The 18,203-nt window shown below is 41.8% G+C and overlaps 1 protein-coding gene across 1 annotated transcript in view; it reads left to right on the top strand.

Annotated features, from left to right (window-relative positions):
• The window catches only part of LOC119727297 (sushi, von Willebrand factor type A, EGF and pentraxin domain-containing protein 1-like), a 52,078-nt gene that overhangs the window by 7,226 nt on the left and 26,649 nt on the right, over window positions 1-18,203 (top strand). The window contains exons 5-24 of the mRNA XM_038199151.1: window positions 710-880; window positions 1,714-1,962; window positions 2,579-2,767; window positions 3,601-3,798; window positions 4,058-4,252; window positions 5,418-5,618; window positions 6,364-6,579; window positions 7,321-7,421; window positions 8,175-8,343; window positions 9,278-9,502; window positions 10,189-10,380; window positions 10,849-11,043; window positions 11,284-11,419; window positions 12,002-12,120; window positions 12,513-12,743; window positions 13,711-13,902; window positions 15,972-16,172; window positions 16,660-16,902; window positions 17,064-17,261; window positions 17,460-17,681. Of these exons, the coding sequence (XP_038055079.1) occupies window positions 710-880; window positions 1,714-1,962; window positions 2,579-2,767; window positions 3,601-3,798; window positions 4,058-4,252; window positions 5,418-5,618; window positions 6,364-6,579; window positions 7,321-7,421; window positions 8,175-8,343; window positions 9,278-9,502; window positions 10,189-10,380; window positions 10,849-11,043; window positions 11,284-11,419; window positions 12,002-12,120; window positions 12,513-12,743; window positions 13,711-13,902; window positions 15,972-16,172; window positions 16,660-16,902; window positions 17,064-17,261; window positions 17,460-17,681 (3,843 nt within the window). The remainder of the gene's footprint in view (window positions 1-709; window positions 881-1,713; window positions 1,963-2,578; window positions 2,768-3,600; window positions 3,799-4,057; window positions 4,253-5,417; window positions 5,619-6,363; window positions 6,580-7,320; window positions 7,422-8,174; window positions 8,344-9,277; window positions 9,503-10,188; window positions 10,381-10,848; window positions 11,044-11,283; window positions 11,420-12,001; window positions 12,121-12,512; window positions 12,744-13,710; window positions 13,903-15,971; window positions 16,173-16,659; window positions 16,903-17,063; window positions 17,262-17,459; window positions 17,682-18,203) is intronic.

An 18,203-nucleotide genomic window follows, 5' to 3' on the forward strand; every position in this document is an offset into this window, starting at 1 on the left:
GAGTGGTAAAGTTCATAAATTTAACATACTAATCTGTTATTTTAATATTTCCTTTTTATACACCCTTTACACTGAGTCAGTGACTTGTATGTTTCCAAAATAGATTATTTTTCTTTGCATGGTGACAGGGAGATTAGGGAGACAAATCATGTAAAAAGACCATCTCTAAAAGATGCATAATCTGTAGAGCAATGCATTGCATAACTCATGTGAAATGTGACAATTTTTGTGCAGCCTATGCAATATGTGTCACAAGTGGAATGCTAGATCACTCTCTGAAATTTTTGAAATTTGCTTCATTACAATATAGTATCAACATTCTTAGAAGAGTACTTAATGGTGCAAATTCGATATGCCAATAAGGATGAGTTGTATGTTTTTCACAAACTGACATAACTCAACCTAACCTCGTATTTATATTGTCATTTCTAGAGAAGATTATTATTTGTATAATTGCTGGTCCCAGAGGGCCAGCCTAGTGTCCTCTTTATACCTATCTCACTGACTGTCAGTTGTGAGCTGGGCAGTGCTATTGTATAGGATTACCTCATAACACCCAAATCCAGCCCATTCCAATGAATAGCCATTCTGAATCATTGGAATACAAGTTTGTGAACCCTTGGACCAGCTTGTCTAGGCTTGCCTTGTTGTTTTGTTTTTATCAGCAGGTTTCACTTTAAGATACTTTGTTTATTTGTTTACATGCCAGCAATTCAGTGTCCATCTCTACCTGGGACTTCCTGCACAAACGACAACAACTACAACAGCATCTGCACCCACTCATGCCATCTTCCTGGCTACAGCTTTGCCCCAGGACAGAGTGGCACCAGAGTCTGCCGAGCTGATGGCTCATGGACTGGTTCAACCCCAACATGTGTTGGTCAGTAATTAGTCTTGTCTGATTAAAAATGATTTCCTCTTTTCTTTAATGCCATTAAAATAAAATATTAAAAAAGTCACAGAGTCCTGTAAAGTCTGAAAGGTTTTTGTTGGTGACTCTCCAGTTGCCTGCTTTACAAGGGCAGAGCCACACTCCTAAGAAGCACTTGTTTTGCCATAAATGGACCATTTCATCCATAGAGAGATCGACCAGTATTGTCTCAAACTACGGCAAACCTGAGTGAAATTTTTTGGTTCAAAATTGAAAGGGTGAAAAATGTAAGCTAGTATTTGATTTGATCAACTCTGCTTCCCAACAATGTATTCAAAGCCTAGATTACAATGGACTTGGAAAATAAACTTCCAAATGTGAACTTGGAAAAGTTTTTTGGGCAAAGTTTGACAACAGATTGTACGCTTCTAATAAGAATTGAGGAGAGAATCCATTGTTGTAAATCATTAGTCTTAAACCTTCGTTTTCATTTTGTATTAGGGGTTTCATTGTAAGATTGGGATCAACTAGGCCATCAAGAGATATCATACTCTCAGATACTTGTAGGATTAAGAGCAAGTCCTACACTACTGAAAGTAGTTTAATTGCTGACAAGGACAGTGTTCCTTTTATCCAAACTGTAGGTGGAAAATACCTCATAGACACATTTGTTCAAAAAAATTGGTCATGAAATTGGAATGATTCTTTACAAATACAACATGCTGCAACAGTGATTTGACTCCTTTGTCAAATTTCATCACTAGGGTTCGTCATGGCTTAGGATGATGTACGTATCATTTGTCATCCTAAATACTAAAAAGCTTTAGCATTGTGCTTTGCAGATGTTCAAGATCCAACACTGACCTGCCCAGGCACCATCAGCACTTATGCTGCTGCGTCTCAGACCTCCGCAACTGTCAACTGGAGTCCGCCCCAAGTGTGTGACAACTCTGGAGATGCCATCACACCAAATCAGACAGCAGGTCTGCCGCCTGGCTCGGTGTTCAGTAGAGGGTCTCACGCCATCAGTTACCGGGCCCAAGATGAAGCAGGAAACAGTGCAACATGCTCATTCTCTGTCATTGTCCAAGGTAAGAGAGTAATCTTAATATCACCAGATGTTATAGATCATACACAGTACACAAGCTTAAAATACTGCCAGCCCAGAACTAATTCAGTGTAGATTTCCTAAGGGCTAAGGGAGGTTTAAAAGTTTGCCGCAACATGTGGAGTTGTTTACTTCAGCCGAATACTTGGGCCAGTTTGACTGGGTTACAAGTATTCAGGCATGCAAACTTTTCCTCGGATCAGCTGATTTCCTCTTTTTTTACTTGCCATGTGTGCCATTGAAAATAGAAAAACAGTCATGTACAAAGTCTTGGAAAGATTTGAATTTCCTCTTTTTTTGGTGACTTCCCAGTTGCATGCCTGAGTATTGGATGATTGCGTCAAGGTATCTGGTCCGCATGAGAAAATGGAAAAGAAAATTGGCCATCCATGTAGGCCCTTCAGTGTCATATTTCAGTCCTGCATGTAAACCTGGTGTGAGGTTTCTTCACATTTGTTCCGATTTCAAAAAAATATTTGTCAGGAATTTTTTGTAAGGTTTTTTCCTTAGTTCAGGATTTGGAAGAATAGGGCCTACCTTTCGAAATTTGAAATTCCTTTGTTTTGATCTCTGAAATTTAAAAACCTTTGTCATTGCAGTGATCCAGTGTACAGATCTCTCCTACCTCACTGGCCAGAGGAGGACGTGTTCATCACAGTTCAACTATGGCTCTGTCTGCCAGTTTGAATGTCGGTCAGGCTTTGTGTTGACCGGTGGTCAGGCGAGTATTGAATGTCAGAGACAAGGAGATACAGGAGTGTGGAGTGCACAGCAGCCAACCTGCCAAGGTCAGTACAAGAATACAGCACTGTAGAATTGTAACATACGATAATAAATTGACTGCATGTGGTAAGCCAGCCTTGTTTATGTGTGAGTAAGGCTGTATTGTGAAAGTATCAAAAAATCTTGAGCATAGGGCTGTATCGAATATACAGAATATTCAAATAGCTTTTTGTCGCTTTGAAGCTTCAAAAAAAAAGAAGGATTCACATACGTACACGACTGTGATGTTACTTTATCATAAAGGTGCTGTTTTTTATTGTCAGGTGCCACTTTTTTGTCGACAGTAACTTCTTGATAACAGCGGTTCGTTATTTCTATCCTTTAAGCAGGTTAAACCCCTTGACAGTGATAAAATGCTGACTGCAAAACACTCCATATCGATCGCTGCACCAAAATTATAACTGGCGCGTTCTGGGTTAACTTTTGAACGGCACAGTACGAGTTGCAGCTGGCAGTTTTGAATATCCAAATATTCAGTCAAACACAGCTTTGAGTAATCGAATACTAAATTATTTGAAAAAGGACATCCCTACTTGAACAAAGACATTGACAAAATGGTAAAGTTTCAACATATGGCTGGATAGCTCAGTTGGTAGAGCAATGGAACGGCAATCCGGAGGTCGCAGGTTCAAACCCCTCTGCAGTCAATTGCTTTGTTAAAGTTAAACATTATTTGAAGATCTTGTGCTTTAAAGGCATTATAGGATCATTGGCATTAATTTTAACTGTAACCTATTAACAAATTATTTTCAGAAAGCTTATATGGATCACTTATTTGGATTGTTTTGGGAGCCCCTTCCTGTTTACCCTACTGTTTATCGTAATTTGCCTTTTGCAGCTGTCACCTGCCCTGCGTTGCCTGCACCAGTCAACGGTGGATTTTTCAACAATACCACCTGCTCGACAGCCTATGGCTCTTGGTGTCGGTTCACTTGCGATGACGGGTACCAGCTGACTGGCAGTGGAGTGCGTCGCTGTCTGGCACAGCCTGGAGCAGCTCAGGGATACTGGGATGGCTATGAGGCTCTTTGCGAAGGTACAAATCCAAAAAATTCATCAATGCCACTTTAATAACAAAACTGTCTGGGATTTTGCAAATATCAGGATTTTCTGATATTATTACATATTATAATTTGCAATTTGAATCTACTAGAAAATGTGACAATAAAGATTTCATTTTGAATTTTTGAGAAAATGTCACATAACAGCCATATTGTGTATTTCCTCTTCTGAGGGTTTAGTCTAATACAAAGCTCCTACTTTGGGCTTTGCCCTGACTCTTTCCTTCTACTTAGTGCAAACCTGTCCGCGAGCCTACATCCCTGCCAATGCTTACATCAGCAACTCACAGGATTGCCCAGCTACTGATCAGATCCCAGCAGGGACTACATGCCGCTATGCCTGCCAACCAGGCCATGTATTGACTGGGTCTACCGAGGTGACGTGTGGCAACGATGGAAACTGGAACTCAACCTTCCCAGACTGTCAAGGTAAAGAGGTTTATAACCATTTACTTGGAATTCAAACAGCTTTTACATAACACCTAAATAGATCCAATTGTCATTTGATTGGAGGAATTTGTCACATGACATTGAAACATTACCCCATTTCATTGACGAATATTCCATTGTATGATTTACATCATACATTATGGAAATTGGTTCCATTCATTTTACGCCAGTGCCCGCATGCCTCGTTATCGATCGTGGAGCTTGAACTATTCTATGAGTATACATGAAAAAGTTGATGCACGATATCAAATACAGACTACATGGTCATTTTAAAGCTGTGAAAGATGTTGAAATTACCAAATCAGACCAGTTTCATCTGAGCAACGAAACATACCAGGCAATGATGGTAAAATTGAAGGAGGGGGTGCCTAAGATGCTTATTGCTTGTGTCTTATTGGTTTATTCATTAAAAGTTTTACTAAGTTGAATTTGGCACAGGGAGTGCGTTTCATTACTTCCCCTGCGCTTACTCATGCAATCGTGTCGATTTACCTCTCACACGACTTCTCGCGCTTTCTTCGAGCCTGGTTCAAGTAATCGACTCACAGAGCCGGTTACTTGGGTAAGTATCCCATAAGGCCATGCAGTAAACATGGCTGCCAACGTGAAGTCCGATGGGAGCCTTAAGCCATGTCCGAAATGGACGGAAAAGTGTTGCAACCTGACGCCACTTTTGTCTTCATATATCATCTCAATGAAGGTCGTTCACTGCAAAAATGACGATAAGACGTGAATCTAGGACTAAGAAACATTTCCAACTTTGTTAGGAAATACTTTCCATAGACTTTTTACACAAACCTCTGAAGTGGCGTCAGGTTGCAACATTTTTTTCCGAAACGGGCTTCCAGAGCTACTGCTACGTCTATTGTCAGTGCGTCCCTGCGTATTTTCAATGGGTGTGGACCTAGACCTAGCTCTAGACAGTTGATTCGGATTCAGCCTGTGTCATGTCAAAGTTCAACTTTCCAGCTCTTGCACAAAACTTTACCTGAAATTGTTCTTTACCCGAAATTGTTAAGCTGGGGGGAAGTAATCGAACGCATTCAGAACTCTTTTTTGTAGTTGATAGTTCAGAGAAGTCTTGAATAGCAATCTACTTTTTCCCAATTTAAATATATCTTGTCAATATGTTCATTGTTTGTAGTTATCACCTGTGACAGCAGTGAACTGCCCTCACCACAGAACGGCTTCAAGAATGGCTGCCCCCACGCAGAGGAAATCTACAGCACGACGTGCACGCTGGGTTGCAATCTGGGCTACATGCCCACCCAGCCTACTTACGTCATGTGTACTGACGACGGGAATGGCACGCCAATGTGGGATGCTAACACTATCACATGCGAAGGTATGTAGAAAAGTGTGACTTCATCATAAATTTCCTATGGACTTTGTGCACAAGTACCCCTCATCGATTTAAATGAGTTGCGCATACTTGTACGCATGTGAATACATGTATGTGGTGTATCCACCCCATTTGAAGTGCTCACAAATTGTTGTATACTGTTAGTGTACAGAATCCTTATAGTCGAGACTATGGTTAACCATAGTTCCAGTAGCGCACCCAAGAGGAGCTCGTGGGGCTTGAGCCCCCCACCACCCCCCCCCCCCCCCCCAAGAGGTTCGTCCCCTAAAAAAAAAATCTTTTTCTGCGGCCAAAAATTTCGAAAATATTTAACTTTTTTTAGCCCCCCCCCCCCAAACCAAATCCTGGGTGCGCCACTGCATAGTTCAACTCTATTCACTGGAATGCAGGATGGTTGGACTATTCCAGTCAACCACTGATTTGGAACCGGACCACAGGGCATGGTTACATTACTGGTTACCAGTAGATATGTGCATCATAGCACATAACAGGGAGCCAACATCAAGACGTTCGGGATGACATTTTGGCCATCATTTGACTAGAGATGTTGGCATGATGCTATTAGTGCGCAAGCAAGTTAATCACAAATCAACCACTAGTGGATTAATGGTCCTTGCCTGATGTTTAATATGCTTTGCTTGTGCTTAGAGTATAAACTGCCCCTTAGCCTAGTAACCAGACTTCACATCATGCCTCAATCATCCAATTTTGCTTGGTTTGCACACAGTGGTCCAATGTGATCCACTGGAGATGCCTGGTACACCAGGCTACCTGCCTTTGTCCTGCACACTCAATGGGGTGGCGGTAAATGACACAGACCAGATGCAGAGTTATGGCACCGTCTGTGTGGTGTCATGTGACCTGGGATTCACCAGTAGCGGCTCAGCGAGTCGTACATGTCAGCTGAACGGCCAATGGGATGGTGTCCCTCTACAATGCACAGGTACGTGTCCATCTCATCTAGTCATCTGACTGTGTTCTGGAACACTAACTGTGAGCTTTTCTTTCATAGAATGTGTACAATTGTAACTTCAAATTGTCTCTCTTCCTCAATTGATGTGACATCAACTTGCAGTTGAGTCCTCGCAAATCATCATACTTCAACTACAAGTCATCTATCCTCAAGTCGATTGACACACTGTGCAAATGAGCCGTTACCATTAAAGGCAGTGATCCCCATTTTTTCAATGATTGTTGGCGAATGGTGCATGGCATGTCATGGATTTGACCATGTCTATACTAGACACACTCCACAAAGTTTTGGGCTTATTTACCCCAAATAGCCAGAAATTCCCTCCTTTTGTTTCCTTATAATAGTTCTCCACTACTCGTGACAAACTTGTTTCCATCAGAATTGGGTTGTTTCTTATTGGATTTCCCTGATTCCACTCATACATTTTGCTTTTAAAAATAACTCAGGAACAGTAGCCTTTTATTTTGGGGGCATTTCTGTCTTGCTCAAACAGTGTGTATTTTGTTCATTATCTTGTTATTCAACGAACGTCATTTGATTTTTGATAATTAAGATCAACAAAATTAGTTGGCCTTTGAAAAAGGTGTTGATTGAGACTGAAGCATAAGAACCTCTAATTTGGTTGATTTGTATGTTTCAGGTCAATCCACGCAGTGAGCACTTTGCAGTGGTATAATTCATTTCATGTTTCTCTATTTTCCATATCAACAGATATAACTCCACCCACTTTGATGTGCCCACCTGACATCACGCTGTTTGCAGGACAAGGGACCAGTTTTGCCGTCGTGGGTTATGATTGGGAACCAATTACAGTAAGGAAGTAACTTTATTTTCTTTTGGTACAAACAGCTTTTTTGGTGATAGGTGACTACGTAGTATGGTGTCGGTTAATTTGACTGTATACCTCCCGCTGCGAAACGGGTTGAGAAATTCCAAATCAGCCAACACCAAGTGTCCAGAAATTTTGCACCACTTACTGACAAACAAAACATATTGTACTTGTTTTGTTACACCTCACACATATGAAGAGTTGTTTGCAAAAAGTGATAAATGTCATTTTTTTATTTTTTAGAATCACGCACTCTTCTGGTTGTCCAGAGTCAGTTCAACAACTGTTATATTATTTCAACACAATTTTGAGAATACAATTATGCAAAAAAATGTAGTTTAGAAACAGCTGTTATGTGCTGTGTATGCTCTGCAGGTTTTCATAGCTGTGCACCTTTTTCACTTTTTTTTCAAATGAATATTAGCGTTTTGGAAGTGAAGTCTTCATATTGACCAAAAACTGCTGTAGTGGGTATAATAAAGCATTTGTTGTTCAGGCTTTAGTGTGGTACCAACTTGATTTGCAGTAGCTATCGCATAGTGAGGGGTCCAGGAGCTTATCTTCATGTACTACTGCCCAAGTTCTACTGACCGGTAGGACGCTATAGCACATGCATTGTTTAATAGGGGATAGCCACCTCAACTTCCTTGTATGAACATTGACCAATGAAAGATGCATGTTCGGCTCATATATGTATAAGATGTAATAATGATGTATACCTTTGTGAATCATTTAGGCCATGGACGCCAGTGGTAACATCATCGCGACACTGGTTAGCATCAACGGCCAGCCACTACCAGCAAATAGGAGCTCTGTATTCTATGAAGGGACATATCATTTCAACTACTTTGCAGAGGATGCCAGTTTCAATTCAGCTACATGTGATCTCCGAGTGAATGTCTTAGGTAACAATTATATAATCTCATTGAGTTATTTTTGGTCATATACATTTTTGGTAGTTTGACTGACCGCTAACCCAGTAACTGATTGTGTGCAGTTTTGCAGTTGATTCCCTAAAAAGTCCATCACAAGTCCTGTCACAATGAAGTCACGTTGGATGAACATTGAAAAGGAATGTTTTTGTTTCTATGTCCTTCGAATAATTTGTGACTTGGCTTGGGCTTGAGACTTGTGATTGACTTGCAGTGGACTTGTGACAGACTTTTGAGGACTGATGATGGTCCTGACGATGACACTGTGACATGAACATCCAACTCCACGTTTACCGCATTTTACCTAAAAGTACCCCATTCATGCCACTGTCACCAGAATTTAGATGCTGCTGTGTATTGCTCAGTGTGCAGCCCATTTACCCAATTTACCCCAGTTTACCCCATTTCACCCCATTCATGCAACAGTCACCAGGTGCCCACCGTTGTACGGTCCTCAGAACAGTGAGACCAGTCTGGTGTCAGGCCAAGGGGAATGTGATAATGCTGCCGTGTTTGGCTCAGTATGCATCCCATTAACCCTGTTTATCCCATTTTATCCCATTCATGCAACAATCACCAGGTGCCCGCCGTTGTACGGTCCCCAGAACAGTGAGACCAGTCTGGTGTCGGGCCAGGGGGAATGTGATAATGCTGCCGTGTTTGGCTCAGTGTGCATCCCATTAACCCTGTTTATCCCATTTTACCCCAGTTTATATCATTTTTTCCTGTTCATGCAACAGTCACCAGGTGCCCGCCGTTGTACGGTCCCCAGAACAGTGAGACCAGTCTGGTGTCGGGCCAAGGGGAATGTGATAATGCTGCCGTGTTTGGCTCAGTGTGCATCCCATTAACCCTGTTTATCCCATTTTACCCCAGTTTATATCATTTTTTCCTGTTCATGCAACAGTCGCCAGGTGCCCGCCGTTGTACGGTCCCCAGAACAGTGAGACCAGTCTGGTGTCGGGCCAAGGGGAATGTGATAATGCTGCTGTGTTTGGTTCAGTGTGCAACATCAGCTGTGAGGAAGGCTACACACTGTCAGATGGCAGCCAACAAGTTACAGCTGAGTGCGTCAAGAACATAGCGTCCTCCACAGTGGGTTATTGGCAGAGCCCATCGGTACAGTGTGTCCGTAAGTAGTATACTCAAGACTATTGATCTTGTTCTTTGTATGCAACTGTGTTTTGTAGTGTGTCTTTTGTCCTACATAACACTCGTCCTTCAGTCTCATGGTATGTGGGACACAGACGCTCTTGGGTTAGTTATTCCACTCGCGTTCATGAAACACGGAAAAATGTGTCCAAAGTGCTACAAGGTCGAAAGCCAAGTGGCATGAGACACAGACACACTACAATGTCTGTGTTCCACAAACTCGAGTGGGATCACAAATTAATCTTTAAGCAAACTTCACGCACAGTTAAGACAGAGAACACATACTGTACACGAACGTTTCAATGTGCGTGCCGTAGGATTACTGTATGCATCATAGAATAGCACGATGCGCAGAGTACGATATGGACCATGGTATTAGGTATAACATGACACTTTTTTTGCAATGGATCAAGATAGAGGATTCAAGTTTGCTTGAAGATGATTGATACTCTGTGAACATATTTTGATGAGAGAAGTTAGTTATTTCTGTTTTTATTTTTGTCTTTTTTATAAGGAACAACAAACCATCAAAACGGGTCATATATCTGGAGACTAGTTATTGATTACATTTATTGGTATCAGAAATATTAATGGTCATTGGAAGATTTTGAACGAGCCTTATCTTAAGTTGAAATCAATTTTCTGATTACTGATTTTTTTCACTAGCCAACACATGCCAAGTACCAGCCATCCCTAATGGCTACATATCAGGCTGCAGTGGCCAGGAGGTGGATTACCAGTCATCCTGCGCCTTTGTGTGTAATCCTGGTTACCGTAGCAACCATACATCCCAGAGTGAAACCATGAGGACTTGTCTGGCCGATGGGACGTGGACCGGAGTGCAACCAGTTTGTGAAGGTAGGGCAAGACTAAACGAGCTTGTTTTTAGTCAATTTGTTAGTCACTATATTACTGCACGTGTTGAAGACAAGGTGCGTGTGTATTTTGGTAACGTTCCTATTGGTCAAAGGAGCCCGGTGCCACCTTAGAAAATGGTTGTTGCTGGATTTATCTATTTGCCAGCTTTGTAAAAGCTTTGATTAGTTATTTAGAAGTGTGGTCGGCATTTGTTTGTTTTCTTCTTATTGCAATGAAAGGGGCACTTTATGCATGTAAACTATATGTTTCATAGATTGCTCATGGTATGTTGTAGGTTTGTGGTAGTATTTGATCATGCTTTTCACTGTTATGGCTTTTTCCGTAAGTTTTACTGTTGACCAATCATATTCTCAGATGCCACAGATAAACCAGATAATAGTGTGTAGAGTGTGTCTCTTTTTGTATCACATCTAAGTACAAGTGATCCAATATTATTCTTCATTGCAGCTGTTGTATGTAATGGCTTACGGAATCTGACTCACGGCACAGTGCAACCAAGTGACTGCTCTTCCCAGGCTGAACTTCCTTACAACACTCTGTGTACATTCACATGTGATGATGGATTCTCTCTCAGTGGTCCATTCAGTAAGGTGTGTACTGACCGAGGAGTGTGGAGCGATGCACGCCCAGTCTCTTGCTCAGGTAAACTCAGTGTGTAACCCATTTGTTCCTGTAACCGCCCCTAACCACCCTGCGTGTTACTCACTGCTGCATTTTTACTTAAGAAGGCTGATGGAAAGAGTCCAAGTCACATCATTCACAAGAATCAAGTTCGTTGTCATATGTGCTGATCACTATGCTCACATTTATAACATTATTACGTTATACACCAGAAGCCGATTTTAAATATTATTTTATGTATTTGTTTATTTTTTTGGCCAGACTATCAGCCACCGGTCTTCACGGACAACTGCCCGGTGTATGTCAATCAAATTGCACCGGCCAACATGAGACAAGCTATTGTCACTTTCCAAACGCCACAGGCCACGGATAACTCTGGCGATGTCTCTGTGAGCAGGTCTGTATTAAAAAAGCACGACAATAAAGCTCACCGAGGTGATGACAATTTTTATGATTTTAGGTTCATAGCAAACAGCCAACAAAAGTTTCCTCTCGGTTATTTTCCCAAAGTCCAGTGGTTACTTTCCATGCTTTTGCTCAGATTGCATTTTAGCCAACATTTGTGGTAAAAGGTATACCAAGTGCGGACATTGGTAAGATTGAACCAATTTGGTGTTCATCCTCATCTCGGTTAAATCTTTAAAAACAATGAGTCCAATGCAGACACAGCTACAGTGTGATATGGAATTTGCATAGGGGAGGTGTAAAGTTACATCTGCTTGACACAAGTTCCATCGTATGAATAGTTCTGTTGCGGTACATGCTGCTATATCGGATTAGACGTGGCCAGCCGACCCTGGCTAGCTCGGTAATCTAGTACGCAGGAGGTTGTGAGTTTTAGTCCCATTCGGGTAAGCTTGTGAACTTTTCTCGCTAGCCCCTAGACAACACTGAGTATACAGTGTTTATGTAAAATATATATTAGCGAAGGGCAAAAGTCAATTTAAACAAAATGGTACAAATATTCCTTTGTTTACAGTCAAGACCCAAGTCTTGGTTCAGGTTCGTCATTCCCTGAGGGTACAACCCGTCTCATATACACTGCTACAGATGCTGCCATGAACAGCAGACGCTGTGATGTGTACGTCACTGTACAAGGTATAAGATGCTCATTCAAAAGTGAACACGAATGTAAATTTTTGATATGTCACAAGTTTTTACACTGCAAGTTTTCAAAAGGGTAACAAATATCAAGTCTGACAAAATTCGCAGTGAATGTGTCTATGTCAGATTTTCTTCACATCCGCTACTGCCTATGTATATGAACTGCCCTTACCAAATATGTGAACAATTGTACAATCTTGAAAGACTGCAATGAAAAATATTTGCTCCATGTGCGCACACCGGTAGGGTGCCGCCCAATTGGAAAGTCATGCTGAGCATCATTACAAATACAAGCATTAAAAAAAAAAAAAAGGACAAGGAACAGAAAAATATGGACATTTACACACAGAAGAAAAAGCAATGAAATGTTCCCTTGCCCTTCACAGTTCTGCGCTGTCGCCCTCTACAAGCCCCCGCCAGTGGTTCCTTGGTCCAGTGCCCCAGTAACATCTACGGAGCCAATTGCAGCTTTGCCTGCAATGCAGGCTATGACCTGGATGGTCCTAGTAATAGGACCTGTGAGAGAGTTATCGACAGTGATCAGATGAATGGCGTCAACCAGCTGAGTGGCAAGGACTTGCGAGTGGAGTGGTCTGGGACAAGCCCAAGATGTTTGCGTAAGCAGCTCATCATAAGTCATTGTGTTATTCAGATCATGCATCCAAATGTGGCCACATCAGCTTAAAGCTTGAAATTGCCATTTTGCAGTACAGCGGGGCAAAGCCAAACATTGAAAGGGTGGTAGGTTTTTTGTTTGTTTTTCAGGTGAACCCCAATCTGTAAGTCTTGTCTCCAGTTTATTTTGTTTCCCTTCGAGCAACGATCTTCGTAACTTTTTCATCCTGTTTTAGTTGTTGACTCTGCATTCATTGTAAGACAACTGCTGGATTTTTAAATGCCACTTTCTCAAGAATCAGTTTTACAACCTGAAGTATTGTCTATATTTGTGTTACCATACTCAGTACCCCTTAATGTTGTATACCATTTGAAAGCTCTTGTTCTGCAGATTACGATAAACAGATATCTCAATTCTTAAAAAGTCTGACTTGAAGGTCATTATATGATGACATGTAATAAATGCGTCTGATTGCATACAGGAGATTGTGGTCGCTATAGAGGAATGTCTGCATTTTCGGCATGCCTAAAATATTTGACAGTAAATGACAATTTTGTTGTGGGCATATAATCATCACTTTGCCAAATTTCTGAACCTGATGAGAAAAGTCATTCATCAGCTTGTCTTAGTTCTGTTTCAGTTGTTGTACCGTAATGATCACATATCTGCCTCATGAGCACACCAGCAGTGACTATTGCGAAAATCCTGAGCTATCTCTCATTAGAGATGCATGCATTAAATCCTCAGTAGATGTGATGTATGCTTCAACAAGAGGGAAGAAAAACTTGTAAATCATGTCAGGAAACTTATAGCAAAACCACACGACAATCAGCATGTGGATTTGTTAAAGAAGAAGTAAGGATAGCAATAATTAGTTAATCTTTTTTTAAAGAAGGAAAGCAGGTGCCACACATTTCAGGTTTCAGGTTTTCATCTTTGTGCAATTTGTTTTGATTGTTTTTTTTCAGCTGCCACTTGCCCGGCCCTGGCTGACCGGCTCCCTGCTATACGCTCAGGTTGCTTTCAGTACCCACCAGCAACTGAATTGCTGGGCACCACTTGCAGCTGGTACTGTCCTTATGGCTACGGTGGAGTTGGTTCCCAGCAGTCTATGTGTCTAGCAAATAGCACGTGGGATGTAGTTGACTTTTCCTGTGAAGGTATGTGAAGTGATAATGTCAACACTTTGTTGCAGTAAGACAGAATTGCCATTGTGACTGTCTGTCTGCTATGCATGTAGACGGCACGGATATAACACGTGCTCACGCATCAGTTTGAATTGCATAGTACATTGCCAATTTTCACCCTCTTTCAGAGTTAAGTAATTGTGTGTGAATTGATTGTAAGAGTACGAATCGCTGATCACATATATGCCATTTGTCTGTGTTTGAAAGCAGGATAAGTCACGGATATGAGATTTTCATCAAAGGCTGCCCTTTTAGGATTACTGCTTTTATTGGCAGTGTCGTATTCGAGTCCATTACGAGTCCTTTCACAAGTCCTTTCATAAAATAAAATACAGTCGCCGAAACTGGACAAACAATGACAAATGAATGCTTTTGTGACAGTTCATTTGTGTAGCTTGTGACTTGACTTGAGACTGAAGGACTCGTGATGGACTTGGAGGGACTTGTGATGGACTTGAAAGCAACACTTGCTTGTTGGAAACAGTTCCAATAAGTAAACAGATGGGTACGTCTACATCATGCAAAACAACGCAATGCTCGATAAGGCCAAAAAAAAAGTCTCCGGTTTCACTTAGTGAAAATATATGGGAGTCCAGAGAGGCCACATGAAGCTTATTCTCGACCAGAACCCCATCTTAAAACACGTTAAAATTGTGCAGCAGCAGAATTCCAGTCAAACCAGTGAGTTTGGCGGTTTTGAGACATCATCTTTCATTGGAAAAAAAAACTTTTTCATTTTGCCGACGCGCATGGCTACGGTGACGCGCGCGCATACCAGAAACCGGAGACTTTTTTTTTTGGCCTAACAGTTACGGATAGATAAATGTTTGTGTTCATGTATCCGTTGAGATGTGAATCCTCTCTACTGCTGGTGAAAAACCATATGTGCTTTAAAAGCTCAAGCAGAATGACCCAAGGCGTAAATTTAAAGTTGCTGTTAATGCTTGGTTTGCAGAAAGGTTGTGCTATTATATTTCATAACTAAGATCTACAAGTGCAAGCATGGACATTTTTTAAAATTGTTTTACCAATATTTACCATGAATTCGGCATCTGAGGGTTACATACAAGTTGCTGTGGTTATACTGATCAAAGTTTTTGTAAAGTGAATAATGGTAAGTCAGCAGGAGATTGTGTGCTTAAGCATCAAGAAACTGACCCTAGTTAATGAATATTAATATATCTGTTTCTATTTTCATACAGAGCGTGGTTGTCCAGCTCTAGTGCCCTCTGCTGGTATGGAGATATCTCCAGCTATTTGCCTGACTCCCCCAACCTTCAATGACAACTGTCTGTGATATATCTGTTTCTATTTCCATACAGAGCGTAGTTGTCCAGCTCTAGTGCCCTCTGCTGGTATGGAGATATCTCCAGCTATTTGCCTGACTCCCCCAACCTTCAATGACAACTGTCTGTGATATATCTGTTTCTATTTCCATACAGAGCATAGTTGTCCAGCTCTAGTGCCCTCTGCTGGTATGGAGATATTTCCAGCTATTTGCCTGACTCCCCCAACCTTCAATGACAACTGTCTGTGATATATCTGTTTCTATTTCCATACAGAGCGTAATTGTCCAGCTCTAGTGCCCTCTGCTGGTATGGAGATATCTCCAGCTATTTGCCTGACTCCCCCAACCTTCAATGACAACTGTCTGTGATATATCTGTTTCTATTTCCATACAGAGCATAGTTGTCCAGCTCTAGTGCCCTCTGCTGGTATGGAGATATTTCCAGCTATTTGCCTGACTCCCCCAACCTTCAATGACAACTGTCTGTGATATATCTGTTTCTATTTCCATACAGAGCGTAGTTGTCCAGCTCTAGTGCCCTCTGCTGGTATGGAGATATCTCCAGCTATTTGCCTGACTCCCCCAACCTTCAATGACAACTGTCTGTGATATATCTGTTTCTATTTCCACACAGAGCGTAGTTGTCCAGCTCTAGTGCCCTCTGCTGGTATGGAGATATCTCCAGCTATTTGCCTGACTTCCCCAACCTTCAATGACAACTGTCTGTGATATATCTGTTTCTATTTCCATACAGAGCGTAATTGTTCAGCTCTAGTGCCCTCTGCTGGTATGGAGATATCTCCAGCTATTTGCCTGACTTCCCCAACCTTCAATGACGACTGTTTCCTGCGATGCTCACAGTCAGGCTACAGGGTGGATCCTCCGGCCTATGACTTCATCCGTTGCCTGGGTAGCGGGGATTGGTCACGTGACAGCACTGCATTCACTTGCGTTGGTAGGATTCGACTTTGAAGTCTGGAATTTTGTTAAATTTGTTACTTTAAATCTGCTATTACAGTAGAAATATGCTGTAACAAACATCCATATACCATTTGGCTATGACAAACATCACCGTTCGGCTCCCAAATCTTTTGGACAATTACACAAAACATTTATGAATTCAGAAAACTCTTTCATTATGACAGTTTGTCTCATGGAGAATGCCTTTGAAGTATATTTGAACCTCCACAAATAAAATTTTGCAAACAAGCTTACTGTTTCTTGGTGAAAGTTCAAACATTCTTGTTAATGAGGGTACTAGATAGTAGCACCACTTTCCTCAAGCACCCATCAAACTTCAGCGTTTAATAAATGATCAATATTTTAACGTTTAATTTTCAAGCATGTACCTTAAGTTAACTCATTTAAGACCTTTGCACATGGCCAACTTTTGCACATGGATTAAAATGGCGATGATATTTTTTTCTTGTATTTCATTTCAGATTACGAGGTTCCCCATTTTACTTCATGCCCGTTGGATTTCATCGCATACACTCTGCAAGGTGCGTCTGATGCCACTGTGACGTGGACCGTGACAGCAACAGACAACTCAGGAGAAACACCCTCCATAGCCTGCAACGTCCAACAACCAGCAACGCTGCCAGTAGGGGAACACTCACTCAGGTGTACGGCTACCGACGGGGCAGGGAACCAGGCAAACTGTGACTTTGAAGTCCAAGTTACAGGTGGTCTCATCTTTCCAAACATAAATTTCAAGAATCGTATTATTAACTCTCCAAGCAATATTTTCTACTTTAGCAGCTCCAATAAGCTTGGCCTCTTGTGATACTCTTATAAATTAGCAGCTCATTTAAACCTGTTTATTCCCATCTCAAATTAATTTCAGTTCGCCAGTGCAGACAGCTTAACCCGCCATTTTATGGCGACTTTGTCGCAGCGTGTGACAACAGCCACGGATCTACTTGCCAAGTCCGCTGCCAGAATGGCTACACGCTACAGGGCTCTGACACTGCTTCCTGCTCCAGGAATGCCAGCACTGGGCTGATGTACTGGGCCTGGAATGGTCCACGACCATCCTGCCAAAGTAAGTGTAGCATAACAAACATTGTATCCTGCATTTATCTACAGTCTTCCTGTTTGTCCAACATCGGTCCAAAACAAGAATGGCGGATGTTCACAAACTGTCTGGGGTTAGATCGTGTAGTAAATAAAAGCATACACTATATGTGCTGTTCAATCAAAATCTAGTAATAATAATGAGTGCTGCCTTTTTCTCTTGTAGTTGCCCGCTGTCCACCCTTACCTGATCAGCTGATTCCCCTGGGTGGGGGTGTCTATCCATCCTTCTGTCGTGGTCCCATCCATCCATACAACGGCACCGTCTGTCAATTCTACTGCCGCTATGGATTTGACTTGGTAGGCCCAGCAGACCATCAGAGACTGACCTGTCTGTCAAATGGAACGTGGGACCAGAACCTGTACACACTCAACGTGCAGTGTTTGGGTAAGTCAAGAATGGACTTCATGCAGGAATAATTTGGGCGATTCACAGTGCAGTGCGCCCCCAAGAGTTTGCCATGGAGAGTCCATTTTTCAAGTGTACTATTTAAGCTTTCATGAATGATGACGAATCACTGGAGTCCACTCATGAGACTTGAGTGTGGTGAGCATGCTGCGTACATGTTTGAACTGGTTTGCACTTGCATGACAAAAAGTACCATGGGCACAATCTCATAGCTTCTTTGCACGATTGTCGCTTGGTGCAAAGTGGTATTCAAGTGCCTGTCGCATCCCTTCTGTTGTAGCTGTTGAGGGGGTGCTTGTCCACGGAGTCAATAACAGATCAAATCTCACAACAAAGTTTACCTGCTCCTTGCAATTTATCTGACTTCACCATCGTGTACAGAATTAATTGTCTCAAATAGGTGGAAATCAAACGATGCGAGATATACTGTAATCTGATATAACAGCTCATTTTCTCCTGTGCCAAGATGAGCCTATATTCTGTCTGCCATACATTAATAGT

The sequence above is a fragment of the Patiria miniata genome, unplaced genomic scaffold (genome assembly GCF_015706575.1).
Source record: "Patiria miniata isolate m_02_andy unplaced genomic scaffold, ASM1570657v1 HiC_scaffold_20, whole genome shotgun sequence".
In the NCBI taxonomy this organism is placed as follows: domain Eukaryota; kingdom Metazoa; phylum Echinodermata; class Asteroidea; order Valvatida; family Asterinidae; genus Patiria; species Patiria miniata.